The following is a 27818-nucleotide window of genomic DNA, read 5'->3' on the forward strand; positions in this document are numbered from 1 at the left end:
TGAACACTATTCTTTCTATCAGATTAATGTATTATCAATCATGAAGAATGTAAGCCAGTTATGTAAAAGTATCACATATATATGAAAGCTTTTTTGCAAACTGTAAAGCCCTACAGAAATTATTTTAAAATATTATTCTGTATTGTTTTTGAAGCTAAAAGGGTCCTGAAATTACAAAGTTGTACTTCTTGTATTTGAAACACGATTTTTGCCTTTCCTAAAAATAGTTTCCTTTTTAAAAAAAATTTTTTTTACATGTAACTAACTCCAAGGGTGAGAATATCTTTTCCAGTTGTTAAAGTTCAAGTGAACTTGACTTGATAGCAATAATTTTAGAAAAATATAATAATGAGGGGGAATGATCAGCCTAATACACTGGCAAAGAGCTAAAGATCCTGGAATTGTGTTAGAAACCTTCAGGGTCCACCACACCCTTCCACAATCAGGTGTAAATGTCCTAGGAAAAACTGGCACCTCGGTTGAAAATCGTATTGAGGAGTAGGTACTTTCAACCCCAAAGCTGTTGACATGTCAAACAGGTTTGAATCCTTGGAAATCCTGCCCTTTGTTGGACACTTTCTTTAAACGTCATCCACGTTAAAACACCCCCCCCCACACACACAGTTTCTTCCTTTAGATTACACATTATATCAAGAACTATATTCAAGATGAAGATGGAGACATTTCTGTTAAGTATATGGAAATATGACTCCATTTTTGTATAGCTAAAATGTCGTAAACGATGGAATACTTCATTTTACTGCAACTCTCCCTTAAAATATTAGCCGAGAAGTATAAATAGTGCAACCTGCCGGCTTTGAAAAGCCTAATCCTATTTGTTAGGATGGACCTTCTGTAAAATGGAAATATACGGCTGTCAGTCTTCAAAGTGCTTAAAAAACAAACAAATCAGGAGCTGGCAATTAAAATCCTCCAGACTCCCGCCCTCCGCAAACACTTCTTCCAAAGAATTCTGGTATATTCTAGGTCTTCCTCCGTGACCGCTGGCAGGACATTCCTTTGGGAAAAGCTGCTTCTTTAGTGAGGTACAAAGACAATAAACCCCTTCCTTTCATCCCTTTCTCATTCACTCAGCAGGGGGTGGAATCAATAGGGAACTGAATAAAGCTCTTTTAACGCTTGGAGATGCATCGTCTTTTCTCCTGAACGCTACTCTTCCAGCTCCCCGACCTAAAGGCTGCTGAAGCCGAGCACCTGGAGACCAACGATTCCCGGCGCAGCGCCGCGGGGGCGCCAGGCCTTAGCCCTACAGGTCCGTCCCAGGGAGGCCCAGCCTGCGAGGGGCAATCTCGGCTCCTCGGGGGCGCTAGGAAAAGCAGAGCTCGCACACGCCAAGGACAGGGTCGGGTGGAAGGGCGAGCTTCCTTCCCACATTCCCGGTGAGAAAACGAGGTAGAGGGGCTGGGGGCTGGATATCTCGAGCATGGGATACAGGCTCCAGGAACAAAGAGACAGGAGGAAGACAAGGCAGCCACATCAACGCAGACTCAAAGGGCTCTAGGACTTTACGCAAATGGGCCGCAACCCGACGGTGCTCAGTTCCCCTTACGCCACTGGCTTGGCCTCAGAGCCTTCGCGAATATGGCTTTGCGCACTGCGGAGGGGCTGCGCCGCAACCGAGCTTGGCCCTGTGGCTCCTCCCCACCGCCCTGCGCTGATTGGCGGCAGACAGAAGCCGGGTCGCTGATTGGGTGGCAAAGGAGCCATTCGGGGCGGCTCTGGTGGGTTCGGCTGCCCTAGAGTGATAAGTTCGGGTTCAGACACGCCTCAGCGCCAGCAGCGAGTCGGAGCTCTATGGAGGTGGCGGCGAGAATCGGGCGGAGGCTGCAGCAGCGACTCTTTTGAGCTGAGAGTTTCAAGCCAGTCCCGACTCCTTCCTCCCCCTTCCCTCCCCCTTTTTTGTTTTCCGTTCCCCTCCCCCTCCCTTCCCCGCCCGTCCCCGACGACCGGATCCTGAGGGGGCAGCTGCAGTGGCAGCTGCTGAGTTCTCGGTGAAGGTGAGTGGAGCCGCTGCCGCCGGCGCCGCCGCCGAGTGAAGCGCTCTAAAATGGCCGCCGCCCCTGCCCGCTTCTTCTCGAGCGGTACAAAATGGCGGCCGCAGGCGGAACCGGGCGGGGCGACCCGTTTCTAGTGTTTCCTCCGCGCTTCGGGCACCTGAAAATTCTTCCCCTTTGTTCTCCCTTCCCGTTGCTGACGGAGTAGAAGGAACTTGGTGGCCCCGGGACGTCTTGTGGTTGTCGGCGGCCGTTCCCCGCGGAGCCGGAGCCCGGGCGCGGGTGTGCTCCGACGGGGAGAGCGTGGCGGGGCGGTGCGAGCTGGGGGGAGGGACGCGGGCCGGCGGGGAGGGCCCGGCCGTTGGCGCGGGACCAGCCGAGGCGGAGGAGTCCCGGAGCCCGGCCTCCCGGCGGGGAGGAGGTGTATGAGGCCTGGGGCCGGCGGGGAGCGGCCGGGCTGCCCTTGGTGGAGAAGCGAAGGGCCTGCCTGGCGAGCCCTGCCTGCGACGGGAGAGGGGAGGGAAGCGGGGGTTTTTGAGTTTTTGTCGGGTGGGGAGGGAGCAGCGAGGCGGCTGTCAGTTCCTCGGGGATTTATGGGTGGGAGGGGGCCGCTGGAGGCGGCGGGTGGGAAGGAGGCCGCCTTCCTGCTTGAGAACAAAGAGCCGGGCCGCGGGGGCGGCCTCCACTCCTCCCCGAGGCTTCCCCACGGCGGCTTCGCGAGAGGCTGTCGGAAGCACTTCCCTAACTCGGGCCTGGGTGGGAGGAATCCACTGCTCTTTTGTTCCCAGGAAAGGAAAAAATGGGGCGGAGGTTCCTGCTGCCATGTTGTGGTCCCGGTCTTCTGACGGGCCCTGTGCGCCCAGTTAAGAGTGAACAGTGGGGAAAGCCGTCTTCAGTTACCCCTTATTCAGTGTAGTTCGTTGTTGAGGCAGTGAAAACTTAAAACTGTTTTCCCAGGACGTGCCCGTCTTGTTAAGAGTTAGATTGTCTATTACTGATCTCAGTGCTCAGCTGTAAAGGAGGTAGGATGTGGCTTTCTTAAGGATAGGTTCTTAGCATTTGAGAGGTTCTTACATTTCTATGTAGGCACTTCCTTGCGTCCTTGAACACGAGAATTTCCAGGTGGTAAACAAAATAAAATTTTATTGTCCATTTGTGTTTCGAGTACATTCTATTTTAGTCTTATGAGATCTGCAATGCAGTGTAAGGTCAATCAACTGCAGTGTCAGGCTCTGAAATAAATTGTAATTGAAGCGGGCTTACAGATTTGTATGATAGTGTCTAATTTTGGTCCTCTTTTTCATTCTAGGGTTTTCATTTCTCCCATCCCCTTCCCTCCCCACCCCATCCATTAATATTATTCTTTTGAAGATTCTTCGTTGTCAAGCCGCCAAAGTGGAGAGTGCGATTGCAGAAGGGGGTGCTTCTCGTTTCAGGTATGTGTAGATTTATTTTGGCAAGTATTGTGACAAGACTAATTAGAAAACCAAAGGAATAACCACACCAAGTAATTCTGATTTAATTGTGCTGCAGGTTTAATTTATAATGTGCAGTGTACATTTTTTTTAAAGCCCTAAAATTGTCATTGTTTTCTATTTGCTATCTGAAGAATAAATGTAATTAATTGAGTTTCCATTGGGCCTAAGTTCAGTCTTCATCTGTGGGGTAATTACTGAAATGCAGAATAATTAAAGAGATCGTTTATCTTTTTTGAGTGAAATATACTTGGGGTATACTTTTTTTTTAAAAAAAGTTTTTCTGTTAAATAGTGCTTCTTCGGGCGGAGGAGGAAGTAGGGGTGCACCTCAGCACTATCCCAAGACTGCTGGCAACAGGTATAGTAGTAAACATGTGAAAAGAATGACTTCTGTAAATAACAGATTTAGGTTAATGGTGTTTCTAACGCATTACAGCATAGTTAATAAGGCATTAGGAATCCTATCTTAATGGGTATGATTTCTGTTACATGTCCTAAATTTAGAATATCAGTTCTTAATTATTTCTTAGCCAAACCATCTAATATGAGTTGACATTCTCAATTGCTATTTTATCCTGTTACACTTCGGATTACTTTCACTGATGTTGTTTCTGAAGCCAGCCATTATTGTCCATACTAAATTGTGGTAGTAAATCTGTATGCGTATAACATGGTCATGAGACATTAGAAGATGTTGGTTCTTGTGGTGTGGCTCCTGGACCAGCAACACTGGCATCACCTGGGAGCTTAGAAATGCAAATTATCGGGCCTTACCCCAGACCCACTAAAGCAGAAACTGGGGTGGGCCTAGGAATCGTTTAACTAGCCCTTCAGGTGATTCTGATATGCAATATTGTTTGAGAACCACTGATTGTGAGTTGCTTAGTTTTAAGGGAAGTTGAGAAAAACCTAAACTGTTTTTTCTGTTTAGAGGGATTTCTGATCTGTATGACATTTGATATGTGAGTGGATGCTATGTTTCAAGTTGCCTTAATCTTTATTTTCTTAATTTTTTACTAGCGAGTTCCTGGGGAAAACCCCAGGGCAAAACGCTCAGAAATGGATTCCTGCACGAAGCACTAGACGAGATGACAACTCCGCAGCAAACAACTCCGCAAATGAAAAAGAACGACATGATGCAATCTTCAGGAAAGTAAGAGGGTAAGTTTATTGGGGCTGTTTTGTCCTTTAAACAAAAGGAGGGAAGAAATGGATTAACTGTGTTTCTTTTGTGTGTATGCTGTATTACTTAGAAGGCAATGTTCATGCCCTAAGTCTATTTTAATGAATGCCAGTGTTGACAGTTTTAAGCTGAAAATTGACACATCAGTGTTTTGGGGCTCAGTTAGTTGCTTTCAGTCATTGGGCTAAAATGCACAAGCCCATTGTGCTGACATTTCCTATGCCTGCTGTGTACCCAGTGATGCACAGAACATAACGGTTTTAGCTCCTGTATCTAGCCTTGGTTTTGAGGATGAGTTTCTTGTCCAACAGCTGGGGACCCTCCAATTAGGTAGATATATTTTAAATAACAGGTTTATTTCAATTTTGGTTAGATGGGTTAAGAAGAATATGTCTTGATATTAAAGGGGAAAGTGATGGGGGAAAAAATGAACATAATTTAAAGGCGATTTTTCAACTAAATAATTCCTTGTGTGTTGGCTGATACCTAGTCTGAATCCTCTTTTCCTAGCATACTAAATAAGCTTACTCCTGAGAAGTTTGACAAGCTATGCCTTGAGCTCCTCAATGTGGGTGTAGAGTCTAAACTCATCCTTAAAGGGGTCATACTGCTGGTAAGTTAAATAAGTTGGCTTAATAACCGAAAGGGAGAGGAAAAGATTTAACCCAGGTTGGGGTGTGTGTGTGTGTGTGTGTGTTGTTGTTGTTTTTTAGATTTGCATTATTGCTTAAAACTGAGGTGTGAGTTACACGTTAGATGTATGTATCTCTGAACACTGGTGGGGTTTTTTTTTTCTTCTCTTTTTTTTTAGAAAAGCACTAACTTTTAATGGTATCAGACTTAAGAGGTCATTTTAAATTGTATGTGTTGTGTTGCAGGGTTAATTGGGTTATTAGGCTATTAAGGGGGTTTTTGCTTTGTTTTTCCTTATGTGAAAAATGCCATATTTTAGTTTTGGAAATGAGTTTTATGATAGTTGATGTGATTCTAGCATCTGTTTATAGTTTTTCCAATATAATTTCAACTCCTGAGGGGGGAGGGTTTTGCTAATATGAGATCTGTGTAATTAGACTTCTTTGGTACACTGCAATAGCTTACAAATTTTAAGTGCTTATATTTTTCTAGGCTGTGTGCTAAAGCACTTTACATGCCTCACCTGATTTAGTGTACACAATAAGCCTTACACAAGAGAGATGTTCTTATTCCCAGGTTACGGATGAGGCATAGAGAATTTGTCAGAAATTTGTGAGATTCAAGATCCTTAAGACTGCAAGGAAGCATTAAGTTATAAAGAAAGGTTTTTTCAAAAGTTGTCATATTTAGTTTTAAAAAGTCATTTATTTTAGATTGTGGACAAAGCCCTAGAAGAGCCAAAGTATAGCTCACTGTATGCTTAGCTATGTCTGCGACTGGCAGAAGATGCACCAAACTTTGATGGCCCAGCAGCAGAGGGTCAGCCAGGACAGAAGCAAAGCACAGTAAGTGGTAGTGTTTGCTTGCTTATTTAAAGTTGATTTGAAAAGGTTTCATTAGCAAGCCCTGACAAAAGCGTCTTTTGTTTCCAATAGACATTCAGACGCCTCCTAATTTCCAAATTACAAGATGAATTTGAAAACCGAACCAGAAATGTTGATGGTGAGAATTTGTTCGGTACTATGTAGTACTGTATATGTTCAACTTAATTCTGAATGTTGACTTTATTCTTTCTTATTTCAGTCTATGATAAGCGTGAAAATCCCCTCCTCCCCGAGGAGGAGGAACAGAGAGCCATTGCTAAGATCAAGATGTTGGGGAACATCAAATTCATTGGAGAACTTGGAAAGCTTGATCTTATTCATGAATCTATCCTTCATAAGTGCATCAAAACAGTAAGTATGAGTGGGAATGTAAGCTTATATTAATCACTGGGTACATCGTTATTTGGGGGAAATGGGTCAATTATAATTTATAACTTTGCCATGTGAGAGTATTGGTAGGCTAAATATTTCAGATTGCCAGCAAAATTGTTATTTAAATGTTGTAAATATGCAGTATGTTTTGCGAGGTAGGGGTAGAACTGATTGCCTACCTATGTGTAAGTTGCTCAGTTTGGAGGGATGTCTTCAACAGAAACCAGATAAAGAGTTCTATACTAGACACTGTAGGAACTATGAGTCAATGCAAACTTAAGGGAAAGTGCTACATCTAAACCAAGAAGGATTTGTTTTTATTTTTAAAATTATTTTATTTATTTATTTTTGGCTGTGTCGGGTCTTTGTTGCTGTGTGCGGGCTTTCTCTAGTTGGGGTGAGCAGGGGCTACTCTTCTTCGATGTGCGCAGGCTTTTCATTGCGGTGGCTTCTCTTGTTGCAGACCACACGCTCTAGGCACTTGGGCTTCAGTAGTTGTGGCTTTAGGGTTCTAGAGCGCAAGCTTGGTAGTTGTGGCGCACGGGCTTAGTTGCTCCGCGGCATGTGGGATCTTCCCAGACCAGGGCTTGAACCTGTGTCCCCTGCATTGGCAGGCGGATTCTTAACCACTGCGCCACCAGGGAAGCCCCCCAAGAAGGATTTATAAACATGTGACATTTGTTTCTTTTGGTAGCTTTTGGAAAAAAAGAAGAGAGTCCAACTCAAAGATATGGGAGAGGATTTGGAGTGCCTCTGTCAGATAATGAGGACAGTGGGACCTAGGTTAGACCATGAACGAGCCAAGGTATGTGTGTTGCTGACAGAAACAGTGTAAGCTTGTCTTGATATTTATTCAAATCAAACCTATTTTTGTGATCTAGAGGATAGCTATTAGTCATTAACCTTGATAATACTTAGAAGCCTTAAATAGTATACATTTGCCTTTAGTGTTTTCTTCTGAAAGTGGTTTTTTTTTTTTTTTTCTTTCAGTCCTTAATGGATCAGTACTTTGCCCGAATGTGCTCCTTGATGTTAAGTAAGGAATTGCCGGCGAGGATTCGTTTCCTGCTGCAGGTGAAACTGGTTTCTTTAGGTATGCTGACTCTGTTTAGGAATATTAAAATAATACTTATTAAAACTCTTTATATTAAAGGATACCGTAGAGTTGAGAGAACACCATTGGGTTCCTCGCAAGGCTTTTCTTGACAATGGACCAAAGACGATCAATCAAATCCGTCAAGATGCAGTAAAAGTAAGTTTTGCTTTGTTTTTAGTCAAGTGGGTTTTAAGTTTATAATAGCACTAAGACGACCTTAAACTTTTTGAGATTGTCTCATCTTACCAGTAGAGCTTAATGTTTATGGTGTTTTGTATGCCCTTTTGAGAGAAGTTGTTTATAGAAATTATATAAATAGCACTCTTAATAGTCCAGGGAAGTATTTCTAGTTTTCCCAATATAAGAAGTTTAGTTTTATGTAAAACAGTGTTCAGAAATAAGTGTTTATTCACTTTATTTCTGAAGGATCTAGGAGTGTTTATTCCTGCTCCTATGGCTCAAGGGATGAGAAGTGACTTCTTTCTGGAGGGACCGTTCATGCCACCCAGGATGAAAATGGATAGGGACCCACTTGGAGGACTTGCTGATATGTTTGGACAAATGCCAGGTGATTTTGAACAAAATAGTGGTTTGGTTACATTAAAAACTGAGTTTTAACATTTTAATAGTAAAGAGTTCTTCACGTCTGTATTTTAAGGTAGCGGAATTGGTACTGGTCCAGGAGTTATCCAGGATAGATTTTCACCCACCATGGGGCGTCATCGTTCAAATCAGCTCTTCAATGGCCATGGGGGACACATCATGCCTCCCACACAATCGCAGTTTGGGGAAATGGGAGGCAAGTTTATGAAAAGCCAGGTAAGAAAACATTTAAGGATGTTTAGGCAACAGGTATTAAATCTTGGAATGTATATGAATAGATTTGCTTTTTTAAAAGGACAGATATTTCAGGTCTAAGAAACCTAAAAACAATGTGTGTTTTTCTAAACCAAATTTATATGTGTGACAGTTATTTCAAACTGGGTAAAATGCTTATCCTTAAGATTAGTAAAGTATTAGTAAAGTCACATCGCTTTATGTAAGTTAGGTTAGATATTTATTCTTCCTGTTTCACCTTTTACTTTCTCTGGGCAAATTCAGTTAAGCTTTCCTATGGCTTGGCCTCATCCCTTTGGTACTTGATTACCATAATTTGTGGACCCCTTTTTATCTAGACTTTCTTTCTCTCTTTCTGAAATAGGGGCTAAGCCAGCTCTACCATAACCAGAGTCAGGGACTCTTATCCCAGCTGCAAGGACAGTCGAAGGATATGCCACCTCGGTTTTCTAAGAAAGGACAGCTTAATGCAGATGAGGTACACTTGCCTATGTTACTTATATACCATAGTTTGTCAATTCAGAGATCTATTGCCCGATGATTATAAAAAGACGCGTTATTAAGAGGACTTAATGCTGGAATTCTTTACCTTCTTTCTCTCTTTTCTGTACTATTTTTTCTTTCTTTGGATGTCCAGCATCCTATGAGTGAAGATTATGAGATATGAGGGCAAATGTCTTAAAAGTCTTCAGTTAGAGCAAGGAAAATGGTTAATGAGATTTTTATTGTGACTTCCCTGCAAATAGAATGACTTAGAATAGAGTAAAATGTTTTCTAAACTCTTAATTAAATTTTCTGGTTTTCAATATTTTAGTGATGCTAATCCTTGGAGAATTCTGGTATAAGATTTATAACAGTATTTTATTTTTGTGTGCATCAGATCTTTAGTTTTCTTGCCAGAAATTAAACCTAATAACATGGAGTAACCTGTTTAGTTATTTAAGATATTTAAATTTCTGCCATAGATTCTATCATGCTTGTGTATGCTGAATTAACTTTAGGATGTTGGAGTGTTGCATTTAATATGTTAGCTAACTGCTTGTTAACTTGGATATCTGTTCTGATTTGTTTGCAATTCTAGATTAGCCTGAGGCCTGCTCAGTCTTTCCTAATGAATAAAAATCAAGTGCCAAAGCTTCAGCCTCAGATAACTATGATTCCTCCCAGTGCACAACCACCGCGCACTCAAACACCACCTCTGGGACAGGTATGCACTGTAGCATGACAGTGTTTTCTGTCATTCCAGTACTTTCTGAAGATGTCTGAAGGCTGCTTTTTAATGTCTTCTCTCTTAACTTCATAAGCTCCTTTTTAATAATAAATATTAAACATTCATATCTACCATTTTGCTGTTTTTTAGACACCTCAGCTTGGTCTCAAAACTAATCCACCACTTATTCAGGAAAAGCCTGCCAAGACCAGTAAAAAGCCACCACCGTCAAAGGAAGAACTGCTTAAATTAACCGTAAGTCTCAAATAGTCCCATAGTCTGGTTCATGGAGTGTATTTGAGATAGGAAAACTCTAAAGATATTTGGACTTTGTTCTTTTCAGGAAACTGTTGTAACCGAATATCTGAATAGTGGAAATGCAAACGAAGCTGTCAATGGTGTAAGAGAGATGAGGGCTCCTAAACACTTTCTCCCCGAGATGTTAAGCAAAGTAATCATCCTGTCACTAGACAGAAGTGATGAAGATAAAGAAAAAGCAAGTTCTTTGATCAGTTTACTCAAACAGGAGGGGATAGCCACAAGTGACAACTTCATGCAGGTAGAATACTTTCCGGATTCCATAAGAACTCTTGCCTTTCAAATTTGGAAACTAATAAAACTGACTGTTATATATTCCTTCTAAGGCTTTCCTGAATGTATTGGACCAGTGCCCCAAACTGGAGGTTGACATCCCCTTGGTGAAATCATATTTAGCACAGTTTGCAGCTCGTGCTATTATTTCGGAGCTGGTGAGCATTTCAGAACTAGCTCAACCACTGGAAAGTGGCACCCATTTTCCTCTCTTCTTACTTTGTCTTCAGCAATTAGCTAAATTACAAGATCGAGAATGGTTAACAGAGCTTTTCCAACAAAGCAAGGTCAATATGCAGAAAATGCTCCCAGGTAAGACAATGCTGGGGATTTTTTTTGTTTATTTTTAATACTAAATCTGGGGATTCCTTAGTACCCTGAGTGAATTTATATAGGTCAGTGTGATTATCCTGTCCAGATAACAATAAGCATTCCCACAGACAGACTTCATCTTTATAAAAAGAAGAGGTTATTATGATTTAACTATTTTCATTTGGTCCAAATACTGGGTTTCCTTTGCTAGGTTAGTTCCTTATTATTTTACATGAATCTTGTGTATTTGGAAAATCATTTGTAGAGCAGTTTTCTAGACCAACATAGGTAAAATGAACTACCTGATGATGGGAATGGCTTTGTGTCTCTTCAGAAATTGATCAGAATAAGGACCGCATGTTGGAGATCTTGGAAGGAAAGGGACTGAGTTTCTTATTCCCACTCCTCAAATTGGAGAAGGAACTGTTAAAGCAAATAAAGTTGGGTCCATCTCCTCAAACCATATATAAGTGGATTAAAGAGAACATCTCTCCCAAACTTCATGTAGATAAAGGATTTGTGAACGTCTTAATGACTAGGTAAGATAACAGAGTTGTGGTTTTCTACATTTAGTAGAGAGTTAACCTGTGTTTTGTTTCCTAGAAAAAAATCTATAAGGCAAGGGACTAAGAATTGTCTGTTTCTTGAGCTAGAAAATTCATTTTGAGGTTCTAACAAGACCTCTTTCTGTGCAGCTTCTTACAGTACATTTCTAGTGAAGTAAACCCACCCAGTGATGAAACAGATTCTTCCTCTGCTCCTTCCAAAGAACAGTTAGAGCAGGAAAAACAACTGCTTCTTTCCTTCAAGCCAGTAATGCAGAAATTCCTTCATGATCACGTTGATCTACAAGTCAGTGCCCTCTATGCTCTTCAGGTGCACTGCTACAATAGCAACTTCCCGAAAGGTGAGAGGACCAACATCAGAAGAATGATGAGTGAGGGGCAATTCTTAAACCACACACTAAATAATGGGGTTACATTTTGTCTTTTAGGCATGTTACTCCGCTTTTTTGTTCACTTCTATGACATGGAGATTATTGAAGAAGAAGCTTTCTTGGCTTGGAAAGAAGACATAACCCAAGAGTTTCCAGGGAAAGGCAAGGCTTTGTTCCAGGTAAATCTTGAGAGAAATTTGGTGTGCTTTTTCCAGTTGGTATTGTTTTATAATGAGCCCTTTAAAGTTGAAATACAAGCAAAATAGTCCTGGTAATTTGTACATACATGTGATTCTTCACTATTAAAAGCTGTGGTAGGGGGCTTCCCTGGTGGCGCAGCGGTTGAGAGTCCGCCTGCCGATGCAGGGGACGCGGGTTCGTGCCCCGGTCTGGGAAGATCCCACATGCCGTGGAGCGGCTGGGCCCGTGAGCCCTGGCCGCTGAGCCTGCACGTCTAGAGCCTGTGCTCCACTGTGGTAAAGTAGGCAGTTAGCAAAATGAAGTAAAGCTGTGGAATAAAAGGTTTCAATCCTAGTAGTGTCTAAGCTGTTAGATTAGAGGTGGCTAACATTTTTTAGAAGTAAAGCTACTTATAAAGATAGGGTGATTGTACACGATTGGATTGAGACTTTTTCTTTTGCGGTACGCAGGCCTCTCACTGTTGTGGCCTCTCCCGTTGCGGAGCACAGGCTCCGGATATGCAGGCTCAGCCACCATGGCTCACGGGCCCAGCTGTTCTGCGGCATGTGGGATCTTCCCGGACCGGGGAATGAACCCGTGTCCCCTGCATCAGCAGGCGGACTCTCAACCACTGTGCCACCAGGGAAGCCCCTGAGACATTTTTTTAACTGTCAGTAAACATGAGATTGTTTCTGATTTCTCATACCATGATTTTTTTATCTTATTTAGTGGAGTAGAATTCTAGCCATGGGGAAGAACTTGTATGTTAGGGGATTCCACAGCATACGTTAATCATCTGGAAAGTAATTTAAAAGGAAGTTTCAGGTCTGATCCTAGACATTCTGATTTAGTAGGCATGTGTGTGTTACACAACCCGGGTGATTCTCATACTATTTTTCTAGGGGCCAGGCTTTGAGAAATGCTGGTTTATGGTATCTTTATTCCTAAGGTTCAGGAACTAGTTTCATGAGGATTATCCTCACAGCATTTGTCCGTAGTCTTGTCCTTGGGGAATCTGATCCTACAGGTCCGGGGTGGGGCTGGAGATCTACTGCTCAGAATCTTCTTTGTTGTCCTGTGTGCCTTTCCACCCCGCCCACACACACACTGCATTGCTTATGTATTTAAGTTTGGGAGGAGCCACTGTCCCATATTAAAACAGTCCTGAAGTGTAATGGGAGTGGTGTCAAAGAACACCCAAGTTGACACCCAAGCTGACGGTTCCTAAACGGCTTGTAATCCTAAATCCAAATAATAAGCCATTTTTTAAAACATCTTTATTGGAGTATAATTGCTTTACAGTGTTGTGTTAGTTTCTGCTGTATAACAAAGTGAATCAGCTATATGTATACGTATATCCCCATATCCCCTCCCTCTTGTGTCTCCCTCCCACCCTCCTTATCCCACCCCTCTAGGTGGACACAAAGCACCAAGCCAATCTCCCTGTGCTATGTGGCTGCTTCCCACTAGCTAGCTATTTTATGTTTGGTAGTGTATAGTTCTCCTCTCTCACTTCGTCCCAGCTTACCCTTCCCCCTCTCTGTGTCTTCAAGTCCATTCTCTATGTCTGGGTCTTTATTATTCCTGTCCTTAAGCCATTCTTTAAAATAACTTACAGCTAATACACAAATGTAGGTTCTGAAGACTTTGCAATTACAAAATGTGTGGTACTATCTAAAACTTTTGTCCTTAGGTAGGTTGTTTATTCGATCTGGAATAAAAAATTCTGCTATTCTGTCTTCTGTAAGTACTACTTATTTCATTAAATTACAAATTTACAGGTGAATCAGTGGCTAACCTGGCTAGAAACTGCTGAAGAAGAATCAGAGGAAGAAGCTGACTAAAAGAACCAGCCAAAGCCTTAAATTGTGCAAAACATACTGTTGCTATGATGTAACTGCATTTGACCTAACCACTGCGAAAATTCATTCCGCTGTAATGTTTTCACAATATTTAAAGCAGAAGCACGTCAGTTAGGATTTCCTTCTGCATAAGGTTTTTTTGTAGTGTAATGTCTTAATCATAGTCTACCATCAAATATTTTAGGAGTATCTTTAATGTTTAGATAGTATATTAGCAGCATGCAATAATTACATCATAAGTTCTCAAGCAGAGGCAGTCTATTGCAAGGACCTTCTTTGCTGCCAGTTATCATAGGCTGTTTTAAGTTAGAAAACTGAATAGCAACACTGAATACTGTAGAAATGCACTTTGCTCAGTAATACTTGAGTTGTTGCAATATTTGATTATCCATTTGGTTGTTACAGAAAAAATTCTTAACTGTAATTGATGGTTGTTGCCGTAATAGTATATTGCCTGTATTTCTACCTCTAGTAATGGGCTTTATGTGCTAGATTTTAATATCCTTGAGCCTGGGCAAGTGCACAAGTCTTTTTAAAAGAAACATGGTTTACTTGCACAAAACTGATCAGTTTTGAGAGATCGTAAATGCCCTTGAAGTGGTCTTTGTGGGTGTGAAACAAATGGTGAGAATTTGAATTGGTCCCTCTTATTATAGTATTGAAATTAAGTCTACTTAATTTATCAAGTCATGTTCATGCCCTGATTTTATATACTTGTATCTATCAATAAACATTGTGATACTTGATATAGTTGTGTGACTTTAAGTAGCACCTACTTATGAAGAACTGACAGGTTTTGTTTTGAGATAGGTCTGTCTTAGGAACTTCTAATTCATAATCAGAAATTCACAATTTTCTGATTAGGCAGAAAATTCAAGGTGGTTATTCCTCTTTAGGTCATGTTACTGGAAGTAACCAATATACGATTCCTGTAATCAAGCGCAGTGCTGAGAATCACAAGTCTTATGACTTCAGAGGGACGTTGCTAATGCATAACGACAAACTTGGTGACGTTTATCTTTTCGTCACCATACTGAACTATGTGGTGAACTGAGAGGTTCATCACCTCATGGTCAAGACCAGTGTAACAATCCTATCATCATTATCAGTAATTGTAATTGTTCCTGTTTCAAGGAAGGTTCCCCCTTGAAACCCCAGAGTAGCCCAGTAAAACTGGCTCCTTAATCCAACTGAAGCCCTGCATGGAGGTTTAAAATATATTTTCAGAAACCAGTTAATAAGCATTTGCTCAAATTGCCCTTGTTAACCAGCCCCAGGAATGTGACAGTCCTAGGCAGGCTTTGGCTTGGGTAGGGGCTCTTGAAAGTGTTGCTGGAGTCCTGGTTGCTCGTGTTAGCTTCTAAGAGCAACCTGTACTTGGTTTGGAGGGAGCCTCTAGGCAGACAGTAATACACCATACTGCTAAATCTGATAGAACCTTTGTCTTCAGTGTTGCACTTCCTAGTCTCTGAGAGGGGTGGTAGGTAAAACCAGTTATTTGTGTCCTCTTGGCGTCAGAAGCTAGCTCTCCCTGTGCCCTAGCAGACCTTTTCATTGAAGTTCTAACATGATTCAGAGCTTTTGGTGGATATTGTAAATACCATGAAATTAAAGCTAAGTGGAGACTTGTATAAATTAACTTTAGATAGAATATCAAGAAGCTGACTTTACTAGGCTGTAGAAATAAATGGCATTCCTGGCGCTCTGCCCAACCCTCCCCAAGGGGGAAACTGATTTTTAACCCAGCAAATGTGGCCTCTTTTGTTAGAGAGGTGGGCCTTGGCTTCAGTTTACAGCCAGAATTCTCCCAATTCAGCTAGAGAATTGGGCCAGAGGAAGTCCCAGAGTTCGACGTGGTGTGTGGCGGCTTGTCAGAAGTCAGACCTGTGTCCCCCCAACCAGTGCTTCAAGAACAACTCAGATGCCCCTTAAAGAGCAACACCTCCCCACTCCGATCTTGTTCAAAAAACACTGAACAGGGTGTTTTACAACCAACCATACTATGGAATGACAATATTTGGATGTACTAGGCATGTGCCTTGTATGAAGGACATAATGCTTTTAAGTATCAGCACACTGTCTAAGTCTACAGTGACGTATCTTAAAGATTCCGCATCTTCGGGCTTCCGTGGTGGCGCAGTGGTTGAGAATCTGCCTGCCAATGCAGGGGACATGGGTTCAAGCCCTGGTCTGGGAAGTTACCACATGCCGCGGAGCAACTAAGCCTGTGCGTTACAACTACTGAGCCTGCGCATCTGGAGCCTGTGCTCTGCAATGAGAGGCCGTGAGAGTGAGAGGCCCGCGCACCGTGATGAAGAGTGACCCCCACTTGACACAACTAGAGAAAGCCGTCGCACAGAAACAAAGACCCAACACAGCCAATAAGTTAATAAATTAAAAAGATTCCACATCTTACCGCCGACGTTGGCTTTCCTTAAAATACAGCAAAACAGGGTTGCCTTCATTTTGCCAGCTCTTTCGCCACCCCCCCCCCAAACAGGCTGCACTTCACTCCTACACCAAAACTTAAGATCAGTAACTTCAGTGCTGCCTGTTATCCAGTATGTTTTGATCATCTAGGAAGCATTTGACAGTAAATCACTCCTGAGACTTCTTTTCAGGACACCTCTTGGTTCTCCTTCCTCTCTCTGTTCCTTCTTAAGTCTCTAATGGCAAATGCCTGATGTCAAACCCAATGTCCAGTTATCAAATCTTGTTAATTCTTCCTTCAAAACATTATAAATTGGACAACTCACCTCTTCAGCTGTGGCTCTCATTTCTCACCTAGATACCACACCACCCCAAACTGGATTCTCTGCTTTACCCTTGCTCTCCTTTTAGTCGCCAACACAGCAGCCAGAGGAAGAGGAATCCTTCAAGACAAAACTCGCTTAGGACAAAATGCACCAAAACGACTTTCAACCTAGATTTTTAAGTGGAAATACTTAAAATTGATCTACACAGCCCTAGGTCTGATCTAGTCTCCCCTCCTCCCTGCCTCTACCTGCACCCTGTTTCTCGGGTTGTTTCCTGCCACTGGCTCTTGCTCATTCTGTTCCCACCACCCTGGCCTCCTTTGAGGTTCCTGGGACATGCCAAGCGCTGGAGGTTTTCTGTTCCTGCTGCCCTCTGGAAAACTGGATGACTGGCTCTCTTCCCCTGTCAAGTCTTGGCTCAGATACCACCTTTATTAGTAAGGGCCACACCTGTCTACCATATTTTAAATGTAATGCTGAGCACATCCTTCATCTCTTTCCTGCTGTAGGTATCTCCACGTCTACCATTGTTATGTGACGTGCTGTGTATTTGCAGTTGACTCCCTTCCAGAATGTGCGGAGCATGACATTTATGACTGTCTCGTTCACTGCCGGATCCCCAGAACTTGGTGCCTAGCATGCATAAGTACTCAAGTATTTGTTAAACCAAGTCACAAATTAACAAATGATCCTACATGGCCGGATCTGGACATAGAAGAAAGGAGGAATGGAAAGAACTTGGACTTAAGCTGTAGATCTAGGGTTCATTCCTGTCACTTATTAGCAGTGTGATCTTAGGCAAGATATTTCGTTTCTGAGTTGATTTCTTTTGAAAACGGGGCTAGTGCTTAAGGGTTGCCATGAGAACTAAATAAGGTGGTACGTGGAAAGTTACTAGCAGAGAGGCTCACACAGTAGTCCGATGTATATGTGAACGACCTTAGCAGATTTTCCAAGACTTCTTGCCATGAGAACTGCTTCCAGCCTGAGCTTCCAATCGCCAGCTCAGTCCAGTGGGCATTTCTCAGTCTTCCTATCTGACCTATCAAAAGCATTCAACAGTTGACTGCTCTCTCTCCTATTTCGTTTGTTTTCCTCTCAGGCTTCTCCTTGGTCTCCTTTTACAGCTCTCTTTTGTTGCCTGGTTCATGAATGTCACTGTTCTGCTTTCCTCTCTCAACACTGTCACTCCTGTAGCTCCACTTACCACCTGTGTGCTGATGACATCTGTATCTTGAGTTCACATCTCTTTCCAAAACGTCAAACTTGTGCATCCCACCAGCTTCTGGACGTTTTATCTGAGTGTAACACAAGCACTTCAAACTCAACATGTCCAACACTGAACTAAAGTATTTGTTAAACCAAGTCACAAATTAACAAATGATCCTACATGGCTGGATCTGGACATAGAAGAAAGGAGGAATGGAAAGAACTTGGACTTAAGCTGTAGATCTAGGGTTCATTCCTGTCACTTATTAGCAGTGTGATCTTAGGCAAGATATTTCGTTTCTGAGTTGATTTCTTTTGAAAACGGGGCTAGTGCTTAAGGGTTGCCATGAGAACTAAATAAGGTGGTACGTGGAAAGTTACTAGCAGAGAGGCTCACACAGTAGTCCGATGTATATGTGAAAGACCTTAGCAGATTTTCCAAGACCTTGCCATGAGAACTGCTTCCAGCCTGAGCTTCCAATCGCCAGCTCAGTCCAGTGGGCATTTCTCAGTCTTCCTATCTGACCTATCAAAAGCATTCAACAGTTGACTGCTCTCTCTCCTATTTCGTTTGTTTTCCTCTCAGGCTTCTCCTTGGTCTCCTTTTACAGCTCTCTTTTGTTGCCTGGTTCATGAATGTCACTGTTCTGCTTTCCTCTCTCAACACTGTCACTCCTGTAGCTCCACTTACCACCTGTGTGCTGATGACATCTGTATCTTGAGTTCACATCTCTTTCCAAAACGTCAAACTTGTGCATCCCACCAGCTTCTGGACGTTTTATCTGAGTGTAACACAAGCACTTCAAACTCAACATGTCCAACACTGAACTCTTTCCCTCAAACCAACATTTCCTCTTCTGGCTCTGAATGATACCCCATCTAAGCCAAAAACCCAAGTCATTCTTTACCCCCTTTTTAGCCAATCACCATGTGTTATCCATCTTACGTCCATTATGGCTCTTGGAGCCATTTACTTCCTATTTCTTCACTGCAGTGCTGTAAAACCACCCACATCAGACTCCAGAGCGTTCCCTGCCAGTATCTGAACAAATTGCCCAGTGACACCAGGTCCAGGTCAGAGGCCTGGGCAGAAGCCCACAGTTGACAGCTTGAATCATGTGTCCACCCCTTGTTGCCTTGGTTTCCTTTAGTGGATCAAGCGTCTGGGTTTTGGGGCCCCTCTTGTGTCAAGCAGGCCCTGACTCCCAGCTATATAGTGTAGGGGGGAAAAAAGGAACTTCGGGAGGGATTTGGGTGGACAGCTAGGGAAGAAAACGATCACTGTCCACTGTGAGTCCACTCTGTACCCCACTTCCCCACCTAGCACTTACTATACTGCATTGTGACCAACTGCTTAATGCTTGTCTTTCCACTTTGTACTCCAAGAGGAGGGTGGGGACTGTCTCATTCATTGCTCTATTCCCAGTGCCTAGCACAGTGCTGGTCACATATTAGGGATCAGTAAACAGGTATTGAATGCGACATGAATCTAGGTTTTGAGAAACCCAAATTTTATGCAGTTGGGGGTGGGGGAGAAGTTGTGGCTCTTACAAGAAGACAAAATTGCGTTCCGGGCCCAGAGGAGTCCTATGTAAGAAAATGGCCTTGAAACATAAGCTTCGTTGACTTCATGGTAACTCTGAGTGAGAGACTAGAGTCTATAATAATTTTCATACCTATCTGTACCCACTAGACAGAAACTAAAAATGGTATTTATCAAAAAATCCTTGTTGAAGGGACTTGACTTTTTCTCATTAGTGGCTGCCCAGCCTTACCATTTCCCAATGCTTCCAGTCCAATTACAAAGCACCCAGTCCCCCACATTACATTATTTGTACATGCAAAAGTGAGTTCCTCATCTGTGCCAGCCTGGCGCTAGGGGCTGGGACACAGCATGAGTTAAGATGCCATCTCTCCCCCCAGGGAGCCCACTGTCCAGAGGGGGAGCAGACAGGAGCAGACCCTTGTGGCCATAGAGCAGGCAGTGGACACACTGAGACGGGAGAAAGGGGCCACCTGAGGGGAGAGGAGGAAACATCCTGGAGAAGTTGAGACTTCAAGGAAGCGTTGCTTTCCCAGCAAACGTTTGAGGGAGGGCTTTCCAGGCACAGGCGGGGAACCCACCTCCGCCTTTCTCCTGGCTCTGCAGAGCTCCCATCTCCCTTCCACTCTACACCAGGACAGAGTCCACTTCCAAATGAGGGGGCATCTTTCATCTGCTGGAGGATAGCAGCGGTGCAGTGGGGCCAGGAGGACAGGGAATCATTTACCTCAATAGATTCTGAGACTTCCAAGGAGCATCCTACAAGGAAAGCCAGGGCTCTCGCCAAGGGAACTTCTCAACTCAGAGCAGAGAGGAGCAGAAGCAGGACACTGAAGTCATACAGGCTGTCCAGACCCATAGGCTGTCTGAGCCTACATCACCTGGAGTTAGTCCAGGAGGACGGGATAGAGCAAGGCCACCCATCAGGATGCTGTCTCTATAGCGCCCTCTGCTGGGCTCCCAGGAGAAAGACCCCCTTGGCAGGATATTGTATACTTGTTCCACAGGAAAGGCCAAGACCTATTGGGTACGCTCATCAATGGGAGAAAAGGCAGTGAAAATTTTGGCCTCAACGATGCAACGCTGTGACTGACAAGCAGTGAATCCTTGAGGGCTGTTCACGTCTGCCCGGGACGTACAGAGTCACATACCAGAGACTGCATCCCAGGTCCCCCATTAATTAGTTCCATGAGCTTAGGTCAATCACTTTACCTCTCTGGGCTTCATCTGCCTTATCTGTGAAATACTCCTTGGTTTGTCCACTTCCTAGGGTTGTTGTGAGGAGACAGATAGGTAATGGAAAACAGCGTGGACAGGTGTGGGATTGCTCTCCAAATCCATTCGTCTCATAAATATTTATTGAGTCCAAGCTATGTGCCAGGCACTATTCCAGTGCTGGGGATATAACAGTGAATGAGACAAAGTCTTATGGAGCAAACATTCCAGATGATTGGAGAGAAAGAGAACAAACATATATAATGTCAGTAGTAAAAAGTGCTCTACATAGAGAAATAAACAGAACAAGAGTGATGTAAATGCTACTTGAAATAGGGTATTATGAGGAAGTGACCTCTGAGCAAAGACCTAAATAAAGTGAGGGAGTGAGCTCTGCAGATATCTGCAGGAAGAGGGGGAGCAAAACCAATGGCCTTGAGGTGGGAACACAGGTGGAGTGCCTGAGGGTCAATGCAGGGGTCAGTGTTACTGAGTAGAGTAGGGGCCTGAGGCTGGAAAGGGGCGGGGGCGACACGTGGAACTAGTAGGACATGGTAATAACTTCGGTATTTTTTCTAAGTGGAATGGACTGTCTTTGGAGGATTACTATTATTATGTATTAATGATATTAATAATGCATTAACACTACCCAGTGCTATGCTGTGGCTTATTACTATGATTATTCTAGCTAACAATTCTTGGGCATTTAGTATGTGCCAGGCTGGACCAGGTACATTAATCATTCCATTTCATCTTCCCAAGCTCCTTGAGGCAGGCACTTTACCATCTCTATTTCATTGATGAGGAAACTGAGGCTCAGAGAAGTTAAGCACCTCACCCAAGATCTTTCATTTATTCAGCCAGCGGTTAGGAGCACCTTTCTTCATGCTCTTTCGAAAGTTTTAAGTCACAGCGTCATGATTCGGACCCTGCACTGCATCTCGAGAGCCAGCCCTCACCACCACGTGCACAAGTGCATGTTGAGGGGACAGAGAGGGGGAAAGAAAGGAAGAGACCCGTCCCAGCGACAGTGAGCCCCTCCTTCCTGGGGGTGCGCAGAGCTAGTGAGTATGTGAGGGTCACAGGACCTGAAGTGAGGAGCAGTCAGCCTCCAGATCCCCCTGTAATAGGTTGTTGTGTCCCCCTCAGAAGATATGCTGACTTCCTAACTCTCGGTAGCTGCCAGTGTGACCTTATTTGGAAATCAGGTCTTCGCAGATGTCATGAAGCTGTGCCAGAAAACACAAAGAAATTTAACACAGATTTAATCATTATTCCTGGGGACACTATCACACAATCTAAAGAGTTAGCAAAAGTTGTAAACAAGCCATTTTAAGGATCACTTGAAAATTCTGTATGCTAGGGACTCCCCAGTCCAGTGGTTAAGACTCCGCGCTTCCACTGCAGGGGGCACAGGTTTGATCCCTTGTCGGGGAACTAAGATCCCACAATCCGTATGTTAAATGGAGATGGAAAATACCCCACCTACTGGACAAATGGAAAGGCCAAATGTCCTAATGTGATGCAGTTGGGTGCTTGTAACTTGGGTGCCAGGAGCAACGTTGCTCCTGTAGTTCTTATATGCCGCCCCCAAAAGGACCTATGTGTTACCAGAGCTGCCGGAGCTGCTACCCCCTCGGCTCCACTCCCTGCAGCCTGAACTGGTTACATATCTTCCCACTGGGCCTCCCTCCCTCCTCAGGCCAGCAGAAGGCTAAGTGCCCCCTGTCATCCACCCTGGACCCCCCGCCCCCGAACGTCTCCATACACCTGCTAATCTATGCCAATTCCCCGCCCCTGCTCTCTCAAGCCCTTCCTCCATACCCTCTGGGTCCCACAGTCCATCACCAGCAAATGTCCCTGTATCCCCAATCTCTCTCTGAACATTCCTGCTACCTTGTTCTGAAGGAAACCCAGCTGTCCCCTGATGCCGTCACTTCCCCTGCTGTCCTTCCTTTCATGCCAATGGCCTTGGGTGGGCCAGTGTCCACCTTGCTTCCCGCCAACGCTTTCCAGCCACGTCTGCCCTTTCTTCCGAACACCCAGATCCTTTGAAGTTTGTGCCATCAGACGTCACTACCTCCCCAGTATGTTGACTTCCCTGTTCTTCAAGATAACCATCTCACATCTTCTCCTCCTTCCCTAAGCCTTATCTGACTCTCCCCTCCCTGTCTCTCCACACCCCAGCCCTAGCTGGTGAAATTGCCTTGCCAGGCTTTTCAGCCCCAATGAAAAATAACTGTGGGTGTTCCCCCAGCGAGGGCACATTTGTAATGATATACAACCTTGCTACTCCAAGTATAGTCTTTGGACTAGTATCACCTGGGAACTTGTTAGAATCGCAGAGTAACTGGTCTTACTCCGGACCTACTGGATCAGAATCCCATTAAAGTCTGATGAGCCTTGATATACAACCTAATACAGCCCCCCTTGCTGACCACCAAGGATTGTACTGTGTCCCCAGCTGTGGTGGCCTGGGACTCAGCTTCTACTTCATTGAGAAGCAATTCTATTCCCCCATCTCTCCCTACCATTGAAACAACCGACTTGCCAACAATCGTCCCCACGTGACTCTCCTCCTTTTACTATGGATCAAAGGTCCTAGCTCTTTCCGGGACTTCCCTGGTGGCGCAGTGGTTAAGAATCCGCCTGCCAATGCAGGGTGCCTGGGTTTGATCCCTGGTTAGGGAACTAGATCCCACACGCATGCCATAAATAAGAGTTTGCATGCCATAACTGAGGAGCCCATGAGCCTCAACTAAGGAGCCTGCCTGCCACAACTAAGACCTGGTACAACCAAAATAAATAATAGATAAAATAAAATAATAGTTAAAAAAAAATAAAAAGGTCCCAGCTCTTTCCAAAAGCCAAACCCTCTCTCCATTCTCAGACCCCATTCCCTGGGGCTAAATAACTATAAGTCACTTGCTGTCCGCACCACAGGGAACAGAGGGCCACTGGCCATAGCACAACTGTCCCTGGGATTACACTGTCAGCTCATATGACAACTGAGAGCTTCAAAGCTGCTTTGAATAGGGGTTTTGCACAAGATCAGCTCTATGCAATGTGAGATTGCAGCATGAAGAGTCCCTGAGTCTTCTTGGAATCAGAAGAGTGGAAATCTGACTTCTGCAATTTCTATGAACCATGAAAAAGAGGGATGCTCGTGGCTCCAATGCCAGAAAGTTCAGACTAGACCGATAAGAGGGTTGCAGGTGCTGAAGCAAGGTTTGAACATCCATTAAGCCAGCCCCAGCATTCGTCCCTCCTTTAAGTGCTCACGGCCAAGGAATATGGTGGTGCTGCCTTCTCCCACCTCCTTGGCCCAAGAGTGCTCCTTTGCATTGCTTTGCTGCCACGAACACTGGGGGCAGCCGGAAGAGAGAGAAGCGAGGAACGTGTCTGCAGGCAGGCATGGCGCATACATGCAGGTCAGGACAGCCTGGCAGCGGGCTGTGGCAGGAAATGAAGTCTCCACTTCTTTCCAGTCAAGGAAATTGGAGCCCTGGCTCCCACTGGAGAAATCAAAGCAGCATTGTTTCAAAGAACAAAACAGTCCAGGAGAGAACAAAGGTTTTGGCATTGAGCTCTCTCGGGAGAAGATGCTGTCAAAGACACTCCACCCCACTTAGAGGAATCCAGTCTGTCTGGGACTAAAAACCAACCCACAGTTTCATTTATTAGGCTTATGCTCAGAGGGGTCATCTTTCGGTAGTTTGAATAATATTTGGTACCTTCACAGTTGTCAAAATGAGACCAAAATCTGGTGGGGCGTATTAAAGGTTTCTAAGAAACTGCGACGTTACAATTTACAACCATGTGGAGAGTCTGGCAGTGCACTTGCTGATGGCTGCCGTGTCTGGGAAGGGGCATCTGGGCTCAGACCAAGTGGCTGCCATTGACAGTCCAAGTGTAAACATGGCTCCAACAAAACAAATTTGCCAAAATCCATTGTAGGAGAGAAGGATGGAGGCACCAGATACCTCAGAGCAGAGAGTCCAATCTTTTCCAGCAACCTCCATTTTTAGATAAGAAATTTGATTTCAAGAACAAAATATAAATGAGCACCTACTTCTTGTTGTCTTATGCTGGGCCCTTGGAAAAGAGATGAAAAAGATATAATCCTGGTCCTTGAGTTCACTGTCTGGTGGGGACATATGAATAGATCATTTCAATCAATAGTCTGGGGTCATTCAGGGCAGAGCTAAGGAGCCTGACACGCCTCACTTTCTATAGGAACACGCAACAATAACCAGTATTCAAATTATGACCCTGAATCATCACAAGAGGGTTAATACCTCACTCAAAAGTATCGTACGTGGGAATGGAGAGGGCAGCAACAGAGAAAGGGCACACAGGAAGCCTATGGTACGGGTATAGGTCTTGCATTGTTTTCATATTTTACTACATCACATATTCTTCTGTGTTCATGATAAAAGTAATGAATGAAGCTGAGTCTTTGACAATACTGGGTCTTCTGATTGAACTGTACCTTCCTTTCCCCAAATCCCAGATGTCCAGCATAGGATACAATAAATTTTCCTTACTGTTAAATCGGTTTGAAACAGTGTTTTCTGTGACTTGTCACTAAAAGCATCCTAATTGCAATAGGACACAGCATTTTCCTAACCTATCTGGCTATGGAATTTATTTTTCAAAGAATATCTTTTGGGACTGATGTTTCATGGAAAACATTCTGGGGAACACACTGGATTAGAGTTCTACTTAGGAGATAGAATTGACAAGAAGGTGAATTCAGAAATTTAGTGACCTCTGGATAAGAGGCTTGAAAATCCAGCCCTGATGTCTTTTACCTAAAATTGTCCTCTTTACTACTTAGCTGTGGACTACATTAAAAAAAAAACAATACAGATTTGCCCCGGGAGTGTTGCCATAGGCAATCTAGAATTGATCAGCTATGTCAAGGGAGATGAATAAAAAGTTAAGATATTTTCCAAAACTCAATATTTTCAAAATGAAAAATGTTACAAAAGCATTTTTTTGCTGTAGTAAGCAGAATAAATAAGCAAAAAGAGCAAATACATATATTTTGTAAGCAAAAAATATAATCTGTATTGATGAAAAAATAAGTTTCCAGTCACTTGACACAGAAAGACCTCAAGTTACTAATGCAGTTGACAAAGACTAGACAGTCTGTTTAAAATTCTCGGCAATGACCCTGGAACATATAACTTAGAAGGATCTCAATCTTATTTTATAGGTAGGGATACTGAGGCTGAAAAGTGAAGCATTTTGTCACACCAGTGGGGGTGACAGTCAGGCTAGAGGCCAGGGCAGCCTTCCTATTGCCGGCGCTTGGTGCAAAGTAAGACTCTGAGGACAGGCTGCAATCTGTTGATCTACTCCACCCAAATCAGTGGGCGCACTGAGATCTAGATGAACTGGATTAGCCTGTAACATAAACCCTTTCCTGGGCCCCTGATGTTATACAGTGAGCATCACAACTGACCTGCACTGCTCTAACTTAGCCAAACGACCAGAGCATCAAAACTACCTTTAGGAAAAGGCTGTACTGCCCTACACTCCAAATTCTAGTTTTAGGAGTTGATTCTTATCTCTTTTAAATGGTCTTTCTTGCCTCTATTGGCTACTTACTCTCCCAGGGAAGAAATTATTCATTAGTGGAATCAAAACAAGGGATACTTAAAAATATTTTTCTCAACAGGAACTAGGAAGAAGCAAGCATTTTTAAAAGGGTGACCTATGAAAGGGTAACTGACCCAGCCCCACTTGGTCTGAACAAGGATCCGTAAGTTTGACGAATACTGTCAGACATTCGGAACTAATTTGATCATAGGGAGGACGTTACTGGGAATTGATCACAGGCTCATCACTGAATCTGCCTTCATAATCCTCCCAACAATCCTAGAGTTAGGTATAGTCTTCCGCTATATTAGAATAGCTGCCCAATTAGGAAACTTCATGTTAAAAACATAAGTAACTCCAGTGGAGGAAGTGAGTTTCAAGTCAGAATAACAAAGTGGTTTTTCTTGCCAATTTAAGCAAAATTTATTTTAAAGCTTAATAGCTAGAATTATGGTTGTGGAACTTGGTCTGGTTCTGACATCAAAGCCAGAGCAAATAGCATTCTCTAATTGTGACAGATCCAACTGAGGCTTTCAAAACATACAGGCTAGGAGAAATGGCTCGTGTTAGAAAGTGGCCTAACTAGGTAAGTAGCTTGCCTCAGGTCCCACGGCTTGTTAGTGGCAAAAGGCGAGATTCCAGGACTCCTGGACTCCAGTATCTCTGCTCTTCACCAGCTATTCCCTGCTGCCTTCTGCTAACACCAAGTCCACTAAGAAACGGAAGGCGAAGGTTCCAGTTCAAGGAGGGCACACAGAAGGATCCTGAATTCACCTCCTCCCACGGACATGCTGAATATCTACAGCTACATAGGGAACCATTTTCTCTGAAAAAAAAAACCCTAAAAACTAGCAAAACAACTCCTTCCTACTGGGCACATGAGGAAAAAAACCACATTAAAGTGGGTAGGAAAGGCTGAAACACCATTTTGTTATGAAGCCCCCAACCCACAATGGGCACAATGGGAACCGACCCCAAAGCCAGAGCTGCTCCCTGAGGAGCAGACGGCTTGAATCCCACGTTGTGCACTCCACCTTTGAAGACCTGCTCCTGAGACGAGCCCCCGAAACATCTAGTTTTGAAAACCACCGGCTTACGCTCCAAAGACCCGTGGGGCCCTGGCAAACCGAGAAACGTCTCCAGAAGAGCTCACACGGACTCGCGCACCCAGGACCCAGGGCAGGGCAGCCTTTGCAAAGTGCCCAGCCTTGAGGTGAAAGAGGTTCATCTGCTAATTTTAAAGCATCGGACTGAGGGGCCCTGGCCTGCTGGCCCGGACGGAGGCCTGTGGTTTCCTTCTGTCCTCCTTCTGCCTTGCTAAAGCCAGCAGGCACTATCTTTTTCTTTTACTTTTTAAAAATCTCTTTTATCTTTAAAAAAATCTTTCTTTTTTTTTTTTTTTTTTTCGGTACTCGGGCCTCTCACTGTTGTGGCCTCTCCCGCTGCGGAGCACAGGCTCCGGACGCACAGGCTCGGCGGCCATGGCTCACGGGCCCAGCCACTCCGCGGCATGTGGGATCTTCCCGGACCGGGGCACGAACCCGCATCCCCTGCATCGGCAGGCAGACTCCCAACCACTGCGCCACCAGGGAAGCCCCAAAATCTTTCTTTTTAAAAAATTAAAAAATATTTTTCAGTGGGCACCATCCTTGCACCTCCCCCACACCTGGCTCCAGCTGGGCGCCATCTTTCCTCCCCTGCTGCCTTCCAGAGCTGGGATCTCCTGGAGGGGAGCTGCTACACTCGGCCGGTGCCGCGGGTTTTACATCTGGTGACCCAGTTTTTACAGCTGTAGCCCAGGGGACGCCCCTCCATTGCCTAGCTCTGGAGGCCAGGGGGGCCTTGAGTTCCCTGGGCCCACGGGATTGTAACAATCAGAGAAACAGTTGTTGGCAGACA

The 27818-nt window shown here is 44.1% G+C and overlaps 1 protein-coding gene and 1 non-coding gene across 2 annotated transcripts; both read left to right on the forward strand.

Moving 5' to 3' along the window:
- The first annotated feature begins 730 nt into the window (after nt 1-730).
- Nucleotides 731-14335, forward strand: EIF4G2 (eukaryotic translation initiation factor 4 gamma 2). Its single transcript, XM_024756964.1, is given in 24 exon segments — nt 731-735; nt 1198-1400; nt 2007-2018; nt 3325-3451; nt 3785-3850; nt 4513-4653; nt 5186-5288; nt 6022-6153; nt 6244-6310; nt 6392-6543; nt 7259-7369; nt 7555-7638; nt 7718-7816; nt 8087-8228; nt 8319-8479; nt 8862-8975; nt 9579-9704; nt 9858-9962; nt 10051-10266; nt 10352-10610; nt 10945-11149; nt 11306-11517; nt 11605-11726; nt 13509-14335. Coding segments are annotated over 24 exon segments (3027 nt in total). The 3' UTR covers nt 13572-14335.
- Nucleotides 9028-9170, forward strand: LOC112407722 (small nucleolar RNA SNORD97). Its single transcript, XR_003004817.1, has one exon. It is a non-coding gene; the product is annotated as a small nucleolar RNA SNORD97 (small nucleolar RNA).
- Nucleotides 14336-27818: the final 13483 nt, after the last annotated feature.

Source organism: Neophocaena asiaeorientalis, unplaced genomic scaffold (assembly GCF_003031525.2).
Source record: "Neophocaena asiaeorientalis asiaeorientalis breed wild unplaced genomic scaffold, Neophocaena_asiaeorientalis_V1.1 scaffold504, whole genome shotgun sequence".
NCBI classification, from domain to species: Eukaryota; Metazoa; Chordata; class Mammalia; order Artiodactyla; family Phocoenidae; genus Neophocaena; species Neophocaena asiaeorientalis.